Below are 19,461 nucleotides of genomic sequence, written 5' to 3'. Positions count from 1 at the left end.
TAACGACATTATGTCATTTGGTTTTTTTTTTATTATCTCTCATTACACGGTATGATATTTTAATAAATGTAAGTACTATCAGTAAATCATGACAGAGTAATAACGTGCATTTAGACAGCACTATAAAGCACATGAATGAATTTTTTAAATGGATTGATGAATATAGATCAACAGGCTTTGAGTCGGCACTTTCAATCGACATCGATCTGGCGAAAAGTTTAGATATTGAAAAAGAATTTTAAAAAGGGCGATAGCGAATAAAGAAAAAGAGTTTAATTATGAAAGTGAAGACGAATGTACTAACGATTCTAAAGAAAAATTCAAAATTTATTACTTTAATGTTATCATTGTTACAATTTGTGTAAGTACTGAAATCCGATTTGAGGTTCTTAAAAAAATATGCGGAAATTATTGAACCTTTACATGATATGTCGAAACTTCGCACCATTACAGAAGAAGAGCTTTGGCAACATTGCAAAGATCTTATATTTAAACTCAATTTCGAAGGTTCGTGCAACATCAATGAATTAGATATACGAAGAACGTAAAATGTTTTGCAGGATTATACCACCTAATACCAAAATATACCGTGCCTTGAAATTTATCATAGTAAATGACTTACTTATGTAAGATCTACCCAAATGTATACGTGCCACTTCGCATAGTCCTGACTATTCCAGTTGCTGTTGCTTCGACAGAAAGAAGTTTTTCTCGTCATAAGCTTACCTCCGTTCTACCAGGTCTCAAGAAAGATTAGAATCGCTGGCAATGTTATCTATAGAAAACGATGTATCAAACTCTAAATTTTTCTGATCAGAAGAGTAAAAGGCTCGGCATGGCCAGGTGGTTAGGGCGCTCGACTCTCAATCAGAGGGTCGCGGGTTCGAATCCCAGTCACACCAAACATGCTCGCTCTTTCAGCCGTGGGGGCGTTATAATGTGACGGTCAATCTCACTATTCGTTGGTAAAAGAGTAGCCCAATAGTTGGTGGTGGTTGGTGATGACAAACAGAAGAGTAGAAAAACAGTATTATAAAATAAATACATTTTATGTGAGTTGCATTAAATGTTTGTTTATAATTCATTTACTGACGTATGCAGTGATATATTTTTCTTTCCATAACTATTCTTTCTCTATTCCAAATGTCAGTATATGAGTTGCATAAATTAATTTTGAAAATAAATAAGCTGGATAAACAGTGTTTGAAAATATTTTTTAAGGAATTAGTTTTCCTTCAAATGCTAGTCACATACAGCCATATTCAGTATTGCAAAATATAGCGCCTAGCAGCTTCCATGATCAGAATCGCCCATACAACGGGTCAAAGGGTTCCTAGCACGTCTGTAGATCCGTCCAGGAAGGTTGTAGAAGGGAAGATATACAGATACAGGTTTAGAGGATATGTACAGAAAGCAAGCATCGTCAAAGAAAAGCTTAGCTGCAGTCCATACACGAGATGTACAGGAAACAAAACTCATCTTCAAAACATTAACAAGTTTAGAGGAAAACTAGGCTGTTGTTCCATATTTAAGCAAAGCTATATCATTACATGTCAGATGATGATCTATGATCTAACCAGTTCAAACCAAATTCACAAACTTAGCAAGCATATGCTTCAGAGTTTGGACAGTCCACTCATCCAAATCTTCAGACTGAGAATGGTAGATGAAGTAAAAGCCTTCACTATACCCAGTACCTTAAAAATTCAACAAACAGGTGTTTTTTTCTTATTTAGTCAGTAGAAATCTTCTCTGGTGCTCCAAACTGAGTTATCAAGCAATTTCAGCAATTGTATGAGCTGATATATCAGTCTGTGCATAAACTTCACCTTATTTCCTAAAGTAATCTATTACCACCAAGATGTAATAATTACATCAGGAAGAAACTGTCAATGTCCAGGACTATTACTTGCAATATAAAACCCAAACTTTTCTCAATGTTTCCCTGACATGGGTGTTCTTTTTTCTGAGCTCTTCCTACAGTTCCATGTTTGCATCATTGCTCTATGTCTGCAGGAATGAGTCAACAAAAAAAAACTTCTTTTTCTCAGAGGTTTCAAAAACATAACTGTATCATAGATTGTTCTTCACACTTGTTCAGGTTGTAAAGATGTATAGCACTTCCTTCTGTATCTCTAAATGTTCTTACAACTGCCAGGGTTTGTGTTTGTGTTCTACATTCAGTGATCTGTAAAGGTTGCACTTTCACTTCTTGCATGGCAAGCAACAATCAAACTAGGTCAAACCAAAACAACTATATGGGAACATTTTAATAACCACAAATCAACAGTAACAACAAACAAAGAACTTCCGGTCACAAAACACTTTAACATGCCTGGACACTCTCTTGAAGACATTAAACTGACGGGTATAGAGACAAATTTAACATCTAATAGAAACAGGGAAATTAAAGAAGCTTGCTAGATAGCACTATTAAATACTGTAATGCTAAATGGCATCAATCTCAATTCCAGAATTGTTGATCTCCATATGTCTCTGAAAAGATTTTCAAAACTAAATTCATAATTAATTTTGTTTTACATTATTAGTATTATTCATACTTTAATTCTTCTTTATTGTTATTATTTGATATATATATTGCATCACATTATCATATTCTCTATTTCCCATCACCTTTTGCGGTTATTTTATTTTTAATTTTATCTATTACAAAATATATATATATTTATTGGTTAACATTTGTTATAACTATTATCACACAGTCTTTTATGTACTGTACATACCTCTTTGGCAGAAACTAAACCTGAGACCAATAATTCTAGGTTATGATTGACTAGTTCTCAAGGCTAACTCATACATCATTAAAACAGCTTATAAGCTTTAATGAACTGGAAGCTGTTATCACACAGTGGATAACAAAGTTGTCGGAGTACAACTTTACTGTATAATGCCAACTATGCATGCAACATGTAAATGTAGGTTGAGTTCCTCACCAGCAGGGTAGAGTTTGTTTGTTTGTAGTGTGCAGATCTGAAACACAATGTTGCTGTAAAAGGTAAAACATCAAATTAGACAGTAAAACATACAAATTGTAAAAGTACCACTGATGAATGCATGTGAAATATGAAACACTGAAGCTTAGAGAAGCATCTAAAGGAAAGTGATCAAGCTTGATTGTTATGGTTTTCAAACAAGACACAAGACTCAAGCACTTTTGAATAGTTCACTATTCTTCTTCAGAAGAATAAAGGGTATATTTAACGAGTGTAATGAAATATATAGTTATAGATGTCGACATCATGTAAACCAGATGTTCAAATATATATAGATATTAGTGCTTGGTCACACCTTTCAGGTTGCAGTTGGTGTTTCAATGTTTGAAACTGAAGCCAGAGGAGCCAGTGCTTTCTGGGGTGAACACCTGTGGAGTTTCTCAGATATTGTGTGTGTATAGATGGAATGTCTGTTTACAGACTCTGCTAAAGTGGTGTTAGTAGTAGACTTGCCCAAACTTATGAAAAGGAACTAATTCTGAAGTATTCTGGGCTTTGTCATACCACAGGATGCTTTGTGGTCAACTTTCCCATTATAGTAGCAGCACCATCTTCTGCATTAAATAAAGTGAAATCTGGTTTTACATCTAAGATGGACAGAGGTTTGTGCTAATACATTCCAGCCACTGAAATATGCATTTTTTAATGTATTAGTATTAGCTTATCTAAGACATAATGTTCCATTCAACTTGGATATGCATACTAGTGGAATCAGGAGATTCCTGTTGTAGCATAATATAGAGCACATTATAGCATATACAAGAAGGATGATGACTTCTGCCACACCCATTATTGCATGATAAAACTGCTTGCTATTGGAGTATTTGACAAGGCCTTCCACCATTACTAGGTATTTCCCCAGGATTGATTATGGTGTGTGTGTGTGTGTATATATATATATAAGACACTACTCATATTGAAAAAAACAGCTAATTAGAAATCCTTCAGCCACTCATATATAGCTAACACTTAATGTAGACCAAATGGTATGACACAAAAAATTACTAGAAGCTTTCTGGAGTGCTGAAAGTAGTCTTGGTTCTGCTTTCATCATCTAGTTCAACTTACTATTAACCAGATGTAGGATCTAGGAAACTATACCAGTGAGATGTGTTCAGTGCATCTAGATATTCATTTGTTCTTGGCAACAGAAATCCATTGACAAATGTCACTAACTTACTACTCTCACCCACCTGAAGTCTATGCAGAACTTGAGCATGCCTCTGTTATTTTTCACAATTACCATGGGTGGAAACTAATCACTTTCTGAAGCTTGAAGGATTTCATCCCTCAGAATTCATTTTATCTCAGTGCTGGCTACATCTATGATACTCCAAAGAACCCAGCATATATTCTAATTTGTAAGATGCACATTCCTGGTATCTGTTTGATACTGGGTGATTTATGTTATTCCTAGATAGCCATCTATCTAACAAATATATCAACAAGTTTTCTCTTTTGGTCTATTTACAGGTAATCTGCATAGTCTTCAACCAGTGATCTAACATACACTGATAACTATGTATTTGAATGGTGACATAAAGTTATCAAAGTGACAATAGCAACACTACCAATTGAAGTTGCCTCTCCATTCACCATATTAACTCATTCCTCCTGCAACTGAACTATGTGGCTATTATACTTAAAGAAATGGTTACTAAGGTTTCTTGTTTTTAAAAAAAAATGTTTCCTAAATTTCCATTTTTTAAGGCTTAACTTTTTTAAATAATGGTTTTCAGCAAATTTTCTTTTGATCATACCCTATCAAGAGTCAAAGCTGAAGAATGTTTTCAGAAAATTATTTCATTGATTTTGAGATGATAATGAATAATATTATATCGTTTGTGGCTAATGTTTTCAGTAGGTGTTGTAATAAATAAAAATTATCGAGCTTTCACTTTACCTGGCTTTTGGGTGGAGATTTAAAAAAAAAGAAAAAAGTTATTTCAAAGATTTTTATACAGTCCTTTTGGCCCTCACAAAGCTGCTAATTTGGTTCTTAATTCTAAAATGTTTGGTTCCTTAGTTTCCTAACTTTTACACCCTTCATTACTTATGAGCACTGTAGTAATAATAATAATAATTAGAATATACTTCTGTTTTTGAGAGAACAGTTAAAGCAAGTGTGGCATGGTGTTTAAATAAATAAAATGAAGCAAGTCAGCAGTCCCTTTACCACAGGATTAGCTAACTGTGTAGCCTGAGAGTATGTTAGCAAAGCTACAAAATGCTATTGTCTATATGCACTTGTGCAGCCCACTGTTCTTACACATAATACGACCTGTAACTTAGTCACACCACAGAGTTGTAGTTCTGTTACATGGGCTATATCAGCAAATATTTTCTGCAAGACATCTAAACTTAAAATGACAATGCTAGAGCCAAGATTTGTAAAATTGAGCTTTTCCATTTATATTGCAAGCCTATCATCACTGGTGAGGCAAAAATCTGTTTTTAGTGGCTGGACTAGGGGTTTACATTACAGTGGCTGATAGTTGTGATATCAAGTACAATTGTTGTAACTCCTGTATCAACTTAAAACTCCAAATTACATCCATATATTTTCACTGGCACATATAAAAAACATGCTCAGTCCTGTATACCATCATAGTCTGAGGATCATACAGAAAACTTATTTCTTCTGGATCAATGGCAATATGTGACCTGGAACTAAATAGTCTAAACTGATAAATCTAACAAAATTAAAAGTTTATTATTTTCCTTTGGTCTGCTGTCTAACATTTAGCCTGTATGGGTGACTGCATAGACACAGGAAGAGTGTGCCTATTCTACCAGTAACTGAACTGTCCATCCCGCAAGCATCTGTCCTTTCTTAATCTGTGATGTTGACATAATCAGTAAAGCTAAAGTAGCAAGTTGAGGATATTTTTGCTGCTCAGCTGACAGGCTGAAGTAAGCTACTATAAAGTATCTGCAGGTGTGCTGTTGTGTGATATGGTCTATTGCATTGTGGCTCTAGTACTCCTGTGGGTTATATCTCTGGTGGAGACACTGCATGCAGGATTTCTCTGCTTCATTTAGTTGAGGTCACTGTTTCACACTTTGTCATTACAGACATATCTTCATTTAGAGTCATGATGTCTAATGCCCAGTTGGTGTTACATAGCCTAACTAGGAATTCCTTCTGCAAACTTATCGAGGAACATATCTTGTCAACTGTCACTGTGCTGAGGTTCACTTATCTATGTAGGTAATGCATATCATCAGCATACTCAGCTAAGTATGAGATGATGTTGACTAAGCTTACATTTTGCCTGATAGATTGTTCTGTTTTCCCCCAGGTCAAAGTGATGGAGCAACTATACTCATACAGATATCTAAGCATCAGAATTGGTCAAGTTCCGTGTATTTAATAGCATGAAGTGTCAGACCATTAAAACAGTGTAAGCTGCATTGCATATTCTTGTATCTAAAAATTGTAATGTGGAAACCTGGCAAGACTGATTGAAGGAGTAACCTAATTATTTCATGGAAGTATAATCTGCTTCACCTCACTGCTTTCTACAGCCAGTAATAAGGACAATTGTCTAATGCTAATTCCTTCCATAAGAAATGACTAAGGGCTGACATCACCACAAATTTTGTCTATATCTATGAGAATTCTTACATTCTGCCACACATTAAACCTTTCTTATTCTTGTTTGATGACATATTTCTATAGCAATGATATCATTACTCAAGCAACCCAAGCACATGGTTCTTGTTGAATCTGACATCAACAATTCTGCTCTCTTCACAGCATGGCTCCTTGCTGGTTCATGGAACAACATTTATGGTTTGTTGTTAACTGCATTGACTGGTGCTAGGTAGGGTTAGGTTAGAAAAAATCATTCATCTGCTGGAGCTTATCTGCCACCATCATTATGTAGTCCACCCAGCATGTTGGATACTGATTTACACTGTATCCTGTATAGAACTTCCTAAAGGGTTTTAGCATGACTGTAATTAGGAGCCTCCTCATGGTGACTTTCACTCATTGTATTTGGACTTGTACGATCTACACAATACAGCTGATAATGGGCCTAGGTCACAGCTGAGGCATCTTGGTGGGTGGCCAAGGCATAAAGGTTTTAGTATGCTCTGCATTCAACAGAGAGCTTTGAGTTAATTGGAGGTGGGTGGGGTAATCTTTTGGTCTCATCCTTAGATTGGTACAGCTATTCTCTTCTTTATTTTAATCTTTAACAAAGAACAGATATCTCACAAAGTGTACCAAACACACTAAAGGAAACAAAGACAAAAACTAATGTCCCACTTTTGCAATGGCTAAATTCTATTCATGACATCCACTTTATAACAATAATAAATGAATCAAGATCAGCTAATCACAGCAACAATGGATGTTCAAGGACTTGGGATTTACAATATGTAAGGATAATGATTTGTTAGATGTTGAATAATAGAGACAAGATTCTGTGTGAAGATAAACACTTTATTAACATGGAAATATCATAGAGACAAAGACTAGTTGAATTGAGAGGTAAGAACGATGAAGATGAAAGTTAAATAAATAAAATTATTGTTAGTGTAATAGAATAAAATTCTGTATGTAACATAGACAAAGTCGTACTTTATGAAAGTATCAGTGCTTTATTGCTGAAACATTACTTAAAACAAAGACTTCACAATATGTCATGACTCTTCCAGATTTGAGCAAGATTTCTTAAAATTATTTTTATGGTTCATGGAGAAGATTCTAAGAATTTTGTTATATTTTCCACACCAAGTGACAATCATAAGATAACCTCACATATAAGGTAATGTTTGCTACATTACATCTACCACCTTGACTAATTCCTACTGTAAAGAGTAACATCGGACTAATTTCACAAGACTTAGACAAGAGTAATCAGTGTCTGAACTAGAATGCTAGAAAAATTGTTTTTTTTTTCACAAAATACAGACTATAAAAGAGTGGGATGTGTGAAAGTATTTTACACAATAAAGTATAACAGGTGAGTTTATATAGTAAAATCCCTGAAAGACATTTTGTAACACCAAAAATATTTTCAGAACTGCAGGTCATAGAATACAGCTGTCATTTGTCTAACAGTAGTATAAGAAATCCATTAGAAATTGGCTGAATTGCCTTTTTTATCATGATTAGTCATAATTCTAACCCTAAACAGTATTTGAAGTTTTGTTGGGAATGTAAGATTTGTGTTATTTTCTCTCAGTGAATTCCTTGCAATGTAGTTTAACCTTAGCATCACTGATTAATTTATCATGTAACACTCCTTATAAAACCAACATATCTTGTTTATCAGTAAGCTACTAATGCATTTTTTTTGTTTAGATGAATATGTTGTAGCTGAATATAGTCTAAATTGTTCTTTGTGTATTTTTAGATACTTTAGTAATATTTTAGCAAACATTATTGAAAGTATGGTATTTGTTAACATATAGACATTATTTAAACATTTTTACTTAAATATGTTTGATGTCTAAGTGCTTTCAATTAAGATATTTTACCAAGATATAATTTCAGATTAGATTCATTTTCTTATTTTGTGTATGTGATATACGTAACTTTCCTTTTTTCTTAAAGATTAACAATGTTTGCTCATAGAAATTCAATATTGTTTTTAACTGCTATTTTTCCATTAATATTTTCTTCTTTCTTTCAAGGAGGGTCTCACCTGTATGTTGGTGTTTGCCATTATTGCTGCCGTCCTTGGAATGTTTCAGTTTGGTTACAACACTGGAGTTATAAATGCCCCCCAAATAGTATGTATTCTGGTTAACTTCTCAAAATTTTTCTGTTTTGGTTAAATAATCTTAAACAGCAAGTTAATTTTTCTTAATTCTCTTAGATAATCTGTTTTGTTAATAATTTCAAAGATATTAAATGCTACAAAATAAATTATTGTTCATATAACAGCATGTTTAATTCAACAGTAGAAATAAAATACAATTAAACTATTTTGTTAAGAGCAAGCTCAGATAGCCCACTATGATTTTAATGTGGTGAACTTTAGAAATGTTGTGCTCTTACTAATAGAATATTACTTTTGTTGTGATGTGAATGTTACTATGCTGAAATTATACTACTTTTTTTTAGGTGAGTTTTAATTAACATCTTCCACACATTGTGTTTCTTAATTATTATATTATCTTTTAGATTTGAATTAAATCAATATTTTAATTATTAGAGTGAAAAAGGATTTGTGCATGAACATTACTCAAGTAAGTAAGCTGATTAAAAACGTTTTTATGTTTTTCACAATATTCATTATAATTATAGTACTATAATATCATTCTGTGATTAGTATTAACTAATAATACACAATAATTTAAGGTTGTTTTGAGTAAGTAAAGTGCTGTTGTGTTTTTATTATAACTACCAGGTACAGCCTTGTTCAAAAGTTTGCTTGTTCCTTTACTAAGGGAACTTGAGATAGTCTTAATGAAAACAACTATATGCAAAGGCTTTATACTTTTGCTAACAGGATTCAAGCTAAAATGCTTGTGGAAATCTGCTCCATTAGGTTAAAAGGTTGCCATGGTGATTTTATCTCTCTCCCAACCATTTTTAACTGAATAAGGAAAATATTATGTAATCTTTAGTTTAATCCATAACTCATTTACAACTACAAGAAAACATGTGCTTCTCCAACCAGATGATAGTCATTTTATTGAACATGTGAACCCACTTGATGTTCCCACTAAAATGTCCACTCAGTACTGAATCAAGGTGACTTGGAGTCAAGATAAGATTAGTGTTGATGTATATCATTGTAGATATCTGCAGTAAAGTACCAGATTAGGAAATAAGGCAGAATGTTGTACGTTTTTAGTAAAAGTGAAACCACACTCAAAAATTAAATACATATTTAACTGGAAATCTTTGTGATTGAATGTTGCTTGTATTGTAAGAAAATCAAATTTTAAACAAATACTTTTTTTTTAAAATGAGTATAAGTAATTCTCACATATTAAATGTATATGATTAATTTACTAAATAAATATTTTCTTGAAATTAATGCATCAAAGAGAGCAACCACTTTATACTTGAGTTATTTGTATGCACAGACTAACACCTATGTATTATTCAGAACTGTTTAAACTTAAGCAAGTACTTTTAAAGGGAACTCTCAGGATCTGGTATGAACTGTAAAAAAGTAACAACTCCAAATAGCAAAGAATTGAAAGAAATTAATACTTACTTTTACTGTTATTTGAAAAAGACATTAAACATTTAAGAAAATACTTCTTTTAAATTCGATATCAATATACCTTGGTAGATAAAGATTTTGGAACTTTACATTGAAAAGATGAAAATCTTCAGAATGCTTTAAAATTTTAAATGTTCACACAAAGAGTATAAACAATGACAGTGTCATTGGTATGGTGGTACTCTGAACATAATACACACACAAATTTGAAATTTTTAGTCAAAGGTGTGTTTTATTGACAACATATCCTCAATTTAATGATAGAATTTTGAGCAAAGTCCTTTCTTTACATATTTAACAAGACTAAACCTCAAATACATTAACACAAATGTGATAAATTCTATATATCTTTGCCGAATTGAGCAAATAAATAAATAAGAAAAATATGTTTATTAAGCACTTTGAAACTTAAGAATTTATCAAAGCTCTTCACATTTTACTAATTAATATTTTAGGCTGAAAAAATAAGATAGAAAATGCTTTAGAAGTTAAGAAATGTTTACACTTTAATTATTTTTAAGGCACATTATTGTGCTGGTATATTATGAGTGAAAATTACTTTTTTTTGTAAGTTACTCTTAAATGTTTACACTGTTTTAAAGAAGAATGAAAGGTTGAATAACAACAAACTGTGAAACATGAAAGTCCTTTTACTTCTTGCTACTATAGCACTTCCAAAGTTTCTGCCCATTTATTTTGTTGTATGACTATATGTTCATTTCACTAAGTAGTATAGGCTATGATCAGACCTTATTAGCCTGTATTTAGAATACTTATATTATGTATGATTGTTGGTTTTTAAACAAAATAGTGGCTTAGTTGTGGGATCTTCCCTTTCCCCTCTACTTTGTGACACTTTTTGGAAATAATAGACATTTATTTAAAAACCAGAAGTCTGGTTACAATACATTGATAATATATTTAGCATGAGGCAACATGGAAAGCATACATAGTCTTAAATTTTGTTGAATTCTTAAATAACAATAGACTGAATGTCATAATTTTCACTTAAGAATAAAACTTGTTGTCTTTCCTTTTTAGATGTCAACATAAAAAAGCAATAAAGGATAAACTTATCAATAGTATATACAGAAAACCATATGCTGTTTCCATGCCACCACACATAAGATCGAATCACAAAAAATGTCCACCAACCTTACTTTTTGATCTGAGCCACACATTTTTGTACTCAAAACAAGGATATACAAACTGAACTGAATTACTTAAAGTATGTTGTAGAGCTTTTATTAAACTTGAATACCATAAAACTTTAAGTGGTAACTCCAACCCTTTCCTTATCAGTAACAAAAAACATTATAAATTCCTATAATTTTTTTTGTGTTTGAAATTCCCATTGATATAATTCATTGACTTGGTAACTTAAAAAATCTTCACATAAGATGAGGTTGAAACAACTACTAGTGTCTGTTTTGGTGAGTGAATCCTACTATGATGTTGATTTTAAATAAATTATTTACATAAAATATATAAACAAATGAAAATCTTTTTTAGTTTCAGAAGTTGGACAATGACATCCTTTTCAGAGTTTTTTTCAATTTCAACTAGAATTGATAAATTGCTTAAATATAGTAACTCATAATATAATTTCTTATTTTGTAGATTTTACAAGAATTTATATCAGATATATATGAAAAGAGGACAGGAAATGTTATTACAGATGGATTCAATGAACTTATTTGGTCTATCACTGTATCCATATTTGCCATAGGTGGTATGGTGGGAGGTATATCAGGAGGAGCAATTGCAAATAGGTTTGGAAGGTGAGAACAATATTTATTTGGATATTAGAATTGAGAAGAGTTATCGTTTTATATTTAATATCATATTTTATGGCATATAAAACTCACATTCTTCCTGAAAAAAATAGCCTCTTAAAAATCATCCTGCATCTAATATTTGAAGTTAAAGAAAATACATTTCTCAATTTTGTTCCCATAAGCTAAATTCTACTTAGTCTTTTCCCAGACAACTGTAGATTAGAATATAAAAATTAATCTATACAAGAATATATGATTAGGCTTATAATGAATGCAAAAAAAAGTTGAATATATGAGTGGATTTATAATAGATAATAATAATCCAAGACAATTAGCATCAGTATAGCTGAGCATTTCAACTGGTTCTTCAGTACTAAGCAGCAAATGTTTCTGAATCTTAATGAACACTACTGTATACTACAGTTCCTATTTGCAACATGCAACAATTCTTAAACTGTTTACTTGCAAAAGACACCCTGGCCTTTTTCCTTACTGCCACTTGTAGTTTGTAAACTTTTCATTACTAAAGCTGAGTAAGAGGGTTTGTATTCCATTGAAATATGTTTTTCTTGATTGCAGATTTTGTGTTTTATGATTGATGTTATTTGTAATAAACAGTAAATGCTTTGATACACTCAAATGTCTTGTTCCTAAATATTTTTTGCTAAAATATGGGTGCATCTTATATGCTGTAAAATACAGTATGCAAGCAGCCACAATATAAATCTACACAAGTATTTATGTGTGTTATTTGTATCATATTGTGGCTTTTGTGTAAAAAACTGGAATTACCAAGTAATTAAGTTGATTGCCTTTCACAAGTAGTGATGCAAATATTGCTAGAAAAATTTTGTAAAATGTAAGATATGTATTCAGTTAACTTTGATTTATCATGTTTAAAATCTATGTATGTATATAATAGTAGTAGTGAGAACAATATAACCAACTTGATGTTTCACTGTTTGGTGTATTTACTAAAGAAATTATCCTCTGTTGTCAATAAATATCTGACCTGTTCAACATTTTAAGCAAAACCAATGATTTAGTGTAAAAATCTTGTAAAACAGTGCAAGAAGAATAACAAATCAGATAAATAATAGACTTGGAACATTAAAATCAAAACTTTCTTTTTATAGTTGTTAACTTTATTCCTCAGGCTCCCAATTCAAAAGAGCCCCAAAATACAAATTATTGTTTAATAAAAACTTTTAAAAAAAGAGAGAGAAGTGCGTCAGAGAAACATATTTTGATAAAAAACTGTTGACAGTTTGAATTTAGTTAAGTGTCAAGTCAGAGATGCTTTTCCATTAGATTTTATAAATTTATCTTTTTTTTTATGTGAAAAATAACCAAAATAATCTGATTAGCATTATTGAACATTCCAATTAATTAAATAACTTTCAAACAATATGTATATATAAGGTCTTATAATCAAAATACATATAAGATTTCACATGTGGATACAAATAACAAGACACTACAATCCTTGGACTCTTTTGTTTTTTTCTTCTTTAATATTTTCTTCTGGTTTTATGACTTCATGTCACTCTTCAGGATGTAATTTTACAGCTAATCTATTATGAAAATCTTCAAAAACCATTTTCAACTAATATTTATTTTTCAAAATGTCAAATATAAAATACAATATTTGAATAAATCAACTACATTAAAATATACTCAAAAATAGATTAAAGCTTATCAATTTTTACTGTCTTTTCCATTCCTTAAAGATTTTTCATTTGATTAAAACTTTATTTTAATTGTACTTTCTCCTGTTATAGGAAAGCAGTTTATTTCCATAATCTAATAATTTAGTATCAAATATACCTATTACTTACTCTCTTGCCATTTCTTGTGATTTCTTGTAATAGCTTTTACCATCTCACAATTCTTACTAACCTTACTCAATTACTATTGCTTCAGCTGTCTTTCTTCTAAGAGTATATGAAATATTTTTTTAAACTTTAACCTCTTAAGTTTTATGTTACATGCCCAGAAAGGAAGCACATAAAAATATGTTTCTTTCAGAATTTTAAAGTTGCTCAAAATACATTCATTAAAATGTTTGTTGAATATATTGGGCTTTTTTTTAGATCTAACACAGAATTCATTTAAATTCATCCTTAATCTTAAATTATATGTTTCACCACAATTTACACATTCTAAAAGATGTATTACATTTCTAGAATTGCAATTAAGTAAAACTAAATATCTTTATTGTTTTTGTAGTTTTAATATAAGCTAAAGTATATAAACCACAACTCTTTCTTTCAGAAGTAAAAATACCTTCCTTAGAAAAATATTTTTTGGTTTTTTTTCAATAACTTATATACATTTTTAGATTGCCTTTTTAATAAAATGTTATAATATAATGCTATCCCTTTTATAGGGTCAAAATCTAATTTTACTTTTAATAGGAATCAACCTTTATATGAAGCATCATAAAAATATTCTTTAAGGTTTAATTTCCTAATAAATTCATACGTGTTATCTCCTAATTGTCTTTTATTATTTACAAGCTGAGGTACCCATCCTTTGTTTGGGTTATGAACTTAAAAAAAAATGTGTGGGTGGATGCTATGATAAATAACACAAAAATCGTAACTTTCACACAATTTATTTATTACATAACATATAATTATGGTATTCATTATTATTATTATTACCTCAACAAAAGTTTTGTAGAAACTTTAAGAACTCAATATATTTAAAACATGGTATACACTGTGCGATGATCAGACACACTGTAGGAAGAGGTAGTGGCCAAAGTACTGGTGGTAGGAGTGCTTTCTGTTTCTTGCTTTCAACACCCAACAGCTCTTAATGTCCTTCCACTGTGTTTCACGTGATTAATTAATAAACAGTCATTGCATGCAAAAATATCTTACTGGCCAAAGTTGATAGGTCATGGGTCAAAGTAGGAAGTTGGTATAGCTCAAAAAACGGCTCTTCATATCAGCCTTATGGTGGCTGTTGGAGTAGAAACTTCAGCTGAGTTTATGTAGTATTGCAGTAGTGGTGGCCATTTTTTTTCATTGCATTCCTCCATAGAGAGTGGTAGAGCATTCTGTGAGATATATAATACTTTTATGTGCCCTTCCCACCACTATATAAGTCTGTCTTTCTAAAAATACCTCTGACAAAGGCAAATGTAAAATGCATCATACTGGTAGTTTGTCAGAGGTATTTTTAGAAAGACAGACTTATATAGTGGTGGGAAGGGCACATAAAAGTATTATATATCTCACAGAATGCACAATAAATCTAATGCACATTTATTATTTTTTGGTCTTGATGTTAGTTGAAACTTAAATTTCTTCAAGATGAAGAGGTATTATTACAATATAACTTTTCTGTCATGTGTTGAAATTATCATAACTAGTACTAATATATATATTAAAGTTGGAAAATGGTGAGTCCATAAACATACTTTGTTTTTTTTAAACAGGAAAGGTGGTCTTCTTCTTAACAATATATTTGCAATATTAGGAGGTGCTTTAATGGGCCTCAGCAAAGTGTCCCGTAGTATTGAGATGCTCATCATTGGTCGCCTTATTATAGGTTTTAACTGTGGTAAGTTGATTCCTAACTGTAAAATAATCTTTTTGTAAAACAGTTTTTAAATTATAACAACACAAATTTTTTATGGCTTCTAGAAAGTTGGGCTAAAATTTGTGCTTTATAAATTATAGTCCAGTTTGTCTGTGTATTAACTTTTAGATTTTTTATAAGAACTGATAAAGGGCCACCCAGGGGATGAAATTCTCAAAAAAAAAAGTAGAGGTACTCAGCTGAGTGAAGTGGACCTGTTTTTGAAAAAGAAAAGAAAATCTAGGTGTAAACATAAAAAGCAACATCCATTATGTTTTAATACATCAGTATATGTCTCTTAACATCACAGTTTTCAAAACCTTTATCATCTAGTACACTTGCTAGTATATTTTAGTCCTTCCCAGGAATAAAGGTAATTCACATTTGATAAATAGTTTCTCTACCTAATCTTAATATTTCCCTAAATTCTAAGAAATAAATAAACGTGAAATGTTAGCTTCATATGCATCGTTCTTTATATTGAATCATATGTTTAAGAGTTACATAGACATATTAACACTTTTTTTTTGTTGTTTTATAGGTTTAAATACCGCTCTCGTGCCAATGTACTTATCAGAAATATCACCTGTCTCTATACGTGGAGGATTAGGTAAGAGCAGTTAGGTTTGTACTTTAATATTTATTTGTGTTTGCTATAATTTGAATAATTTTTCTTTAACAAACTTCCTAAACTTAGCATACATTGATGAAGAAGTTGCACACTTACCTTAATGTTTTATTAACATAAACCAGCTCCCAACTAAAGTAGTTATGGAAACTACTAAGAAATTTAAAAAACACAGACAAGAGACACTTAACAAACACAAAAAACTTAAAAAACAATCCACAAAACAAAGGAAACCTAATAGCTTGCACTATCCAATATATAGAAAATATTAACATACCTCTATCAAAAATTTCCAAAAGACTAGCACATAAGTATAATCTTAGCAAAATGCCTAGATTCATTTTCACCCCTGGAATGAAAATTAAACACATGTTAAGAAAATTATATAATAAACCCACTCCAACAAGAAACATTTACAAAAAAAAAGTATAACAGTTGCTCAGCCTTTTACATAAATGAAACAGGACATAACTTGAGGATCAGGTTAAAAGAACAGCAAAAACCTAAGTCCATGAACATATGAACAAAAGGAAACAGTTTTTCTGTACAGAATGTCACAATACTAAAACATGAACCTGACATTAACAGAAGAAAAATCAGAAAAGCTTTATTAATAAAATCAAACAATCTCACAATTGACAAGTATCCAAGCAGATATTTATATGTTTTTGATCGTTATTTCCCCAGACATTCCTAATCTTATGCAAATATTCCTCATGACATATTCCATATTTTCATAATTCATATTTATTTCCTTTTTTTTTCTTTTTTCTGTTCAGCCATAGATTGATATTCTATACATTCGCATGGATTGATATGCACATTTCAACTAATCAGTGTGCGTGTTTAGACTCAGATGGGACCAAAGGCAGTTAGTTCAGGCAATACTATCAAGTGGTTGTTGATATCATGTGATTGTTAGCATGCACTCATTGCTGTGAAAGTAAATAAATATACATATCCTCCATTTCCCAGTACAAACAGTAGTGAAGTTAGGTTAGGCACACCTGGCTCCTGAGTCTTGTGTACATGTTAAACCAATTATGAAAATTCTGCTATATGAAATATTGCAATAACAAGCAAACAAAAATTAATAGTTTTGTTTTGAGTTTACTTGCTGATTAAGTGTTATTTTATTACAAGTTGAGCTTTTACAGCACGAAAGATCTGTTTTTAGAACAAGTACGATGTTTCAATCACTGGTGCAATCATTCTCGAGTACAGAAGTTTTAACAGTAAAGAAGGTTTTAGAACTGATAGTGGTTACTTATGCTTGAGAGAAAGAAGAAAAACAAAGTGGCACGAAATTAGTAATGTGTTGTGCAATTGCAGTGCTTCATTCCTGAAAAAAAATGAAGAAGTGCTGAATAAAATGAAAAAGACTTTCAAAAATTTATTATAAAATAGTTTTGATACTAAAAGATCCTAGAAATAAAATTTGACTTAGGACTCAAAGAATGCTAAAATAGTTCCGGACTTTCAAGAGTCTGAAACTGTTCCAGATTCAAGTTCTATTTAGCATAGCCCTACACAGGAATAAAATGGGAGAAAATACTAGGTGCCATGATGAAATGTTTAGTCACCATGGTGACCTGGTGCCCAGGATTTGTCGAGGCCTGTCTTAAACATGTAGCACAAATATTTTACTCGTAATAATGTAATAAATAAAACTTTTTCATCATGGAAGATTCTACAGACTAGGTGTAACATACAAGGTTGTTTTATTGTATTGGTCACTGTTCTTTTTTTTTTATTATTCTTATTAATTTTAGTATCGTATACTATTATATAATAAATTTTTGAAAGTCTTTTTTCATTTTATTAATATATTTTTCTTTGTTTTTTACCTTGCTTTATACCTAACTTTTTTACCTTCCCCGCTTTACTAAAATTGTAAAGTTATTTTTAAAAAAAAAGTTAGTTAATTTATTGTTCTTTTTATTATGTTTAACAGGCACAGTAAATCAGCTTGCTGTGACAGTTGGGCTTTTGTTGTCCCAAGTTTTTGGAATTAATTTTCTTCTGGGCACAGCACAAGGGTGGCCTTATCTCTTAGGTAAAGATTATCTTTAAGCTTAGTTATATACATTATTATACTATATATTGCAAATAAATTATTATACTGTATATGTTGAAAGTAAACTTTCAGTTATTTTCTTAAACGATTAAGTTAACCAATTATTTCTTGGGTAAAATTTGTCTTTAAATTTAGAGACAAAGTAGTAAACACTTTATTTCTGTCACAAGGTACACGCTATCTTATTTTTAAGTAAAAGAAACTAATACAGCCTTTGGCCTTATGTAAAGGTTAACTTTTGATTTTAGTTAGAAGTTGATAGCAGTTTTGGAAATAATTGTAGATACATGAAGGTATAAAAGGCAAATAATATAGGAATGCCACCCCTTTATTCTGTGAAAATTAGCTGCAATTGAGTACATTGACATATTGTTAGCTTACATTGTGATTAGTTGAAAAATAATACACCAGTATGAGGCCTATAAAATTATGTATGGGCAGTTATAATATGCCCTGAAGTAATAGTGTAAAACCAGTCATGGCTCCAAGGACTGAAATGCCAAGGAGCTGTATGTAAGACTCTAAAGAGGTTATTTGAAATGGCACTGTTAATATTGGTAGTGGTTGAAGTAGAAAACTAAAGCTCTCCAAAGTTCTGTTAAGTATCTCAAGATATGTTTTTTAAGAAATAGACAATAATGAAATACAGATTTTGCCAATGACCTTGCTGTACATATAGGTGTGAATAGTGTCTTGAGAACAGCGAGATATACATCAGCATGAAATATTAGCTCCAACAATTCAGCTAAGTTGTATGGTCTTATTTTGACCTTCTCAATTTTTGCATAAGCCTATACAGTCCCAAAATTTCAAATTAGATTTTGTGAAGGTCAAGCTACAGTTGTGAGGGTTCCACTGGTTTCTTTACAATCAAGATATCATTTAACTACACTTGTTTTATGATTGGGGTTACTGTCCTTGCTGCAAGATGGATACCTGTCTGATAAACTAGTCATGTTCCTGAGAGAATGGCATTGTAGATCAGAATCTGTGTATATCATTAACATCTTTGGCTACAATGTAGCCACAAACTTGTAATGAGCCTCAACCATGCTTCACTCTAGATGTTGCACTGGCTATAATACTGTTCTCTTTTCCATTATCAAAAACTCTCACTGATTTTTGCCAAACAATTCAAACTTGATCCGTTTATAAACAGTAAACATCTCCAGCTATA

General features: G+C 31.3%; 1 protein-coding gene across 4 annotated transcripts in view; it reads left to right on the top strand.

The window, feature by feature from the left end:
- LOC106464130 (glucose transporter type 1-like) overlaps positions 1-19,461 on the top strand; it is a 77,132-nt gene that overhangs the window by 14,755 nt on the left and 42,916 nt on the right. For all 4 annotated transcript variants that reach the window (XR_002611657.1, XR_002611656.1, XM_022391812.1 and 1 more), the window contains exons 3-7: positions 8,664-8,762; positions 11,831-11,991; positions 15,437-15,561; positions 16,121-16,189; positions 18,162-18,263. Coding sequence is in view for 2 of the 4 variants with exons in the window: in XM_022391812.1 (XP_022247520.1) it covers positions 8,664-8,762; positions 11,831-11,991; positions 15,437-15,561; positions 16,121-16,189; positions 18,162-18,263 (556 nt within the window). In the remaining 2 variants the exon portion in view is untranslated. The remainder of the gene's footprint in view (positions 1-8,663; positions 8,763-11,830; positions 11,992-15,436; positions 15,562-16,120; positions 16,190-18,161; positions 18,264-19,461) is intronic.

This window comes from Limulus polyphemus, unplaced genomic scaffold (genome assembly GCF_000517525.1).
Source record: "Limulus polyphemus unplaced genomic scaffold, Limulus_polyphemus-2.1.2 Scaffold1567, whole genome shotgun sequence".
NCBI classification, from domain to species: Eukaryota; Metazoa; Arthropoda; class Merostomata; order Xiphosura; family Limulidae; genus Limulus; species Limulus polyphemus.
The sequence above is the reverse complement of the archived record's forward strand: the minus strand, read 5'-3'. Positions and strand labels throughout refer to the sequence as shown.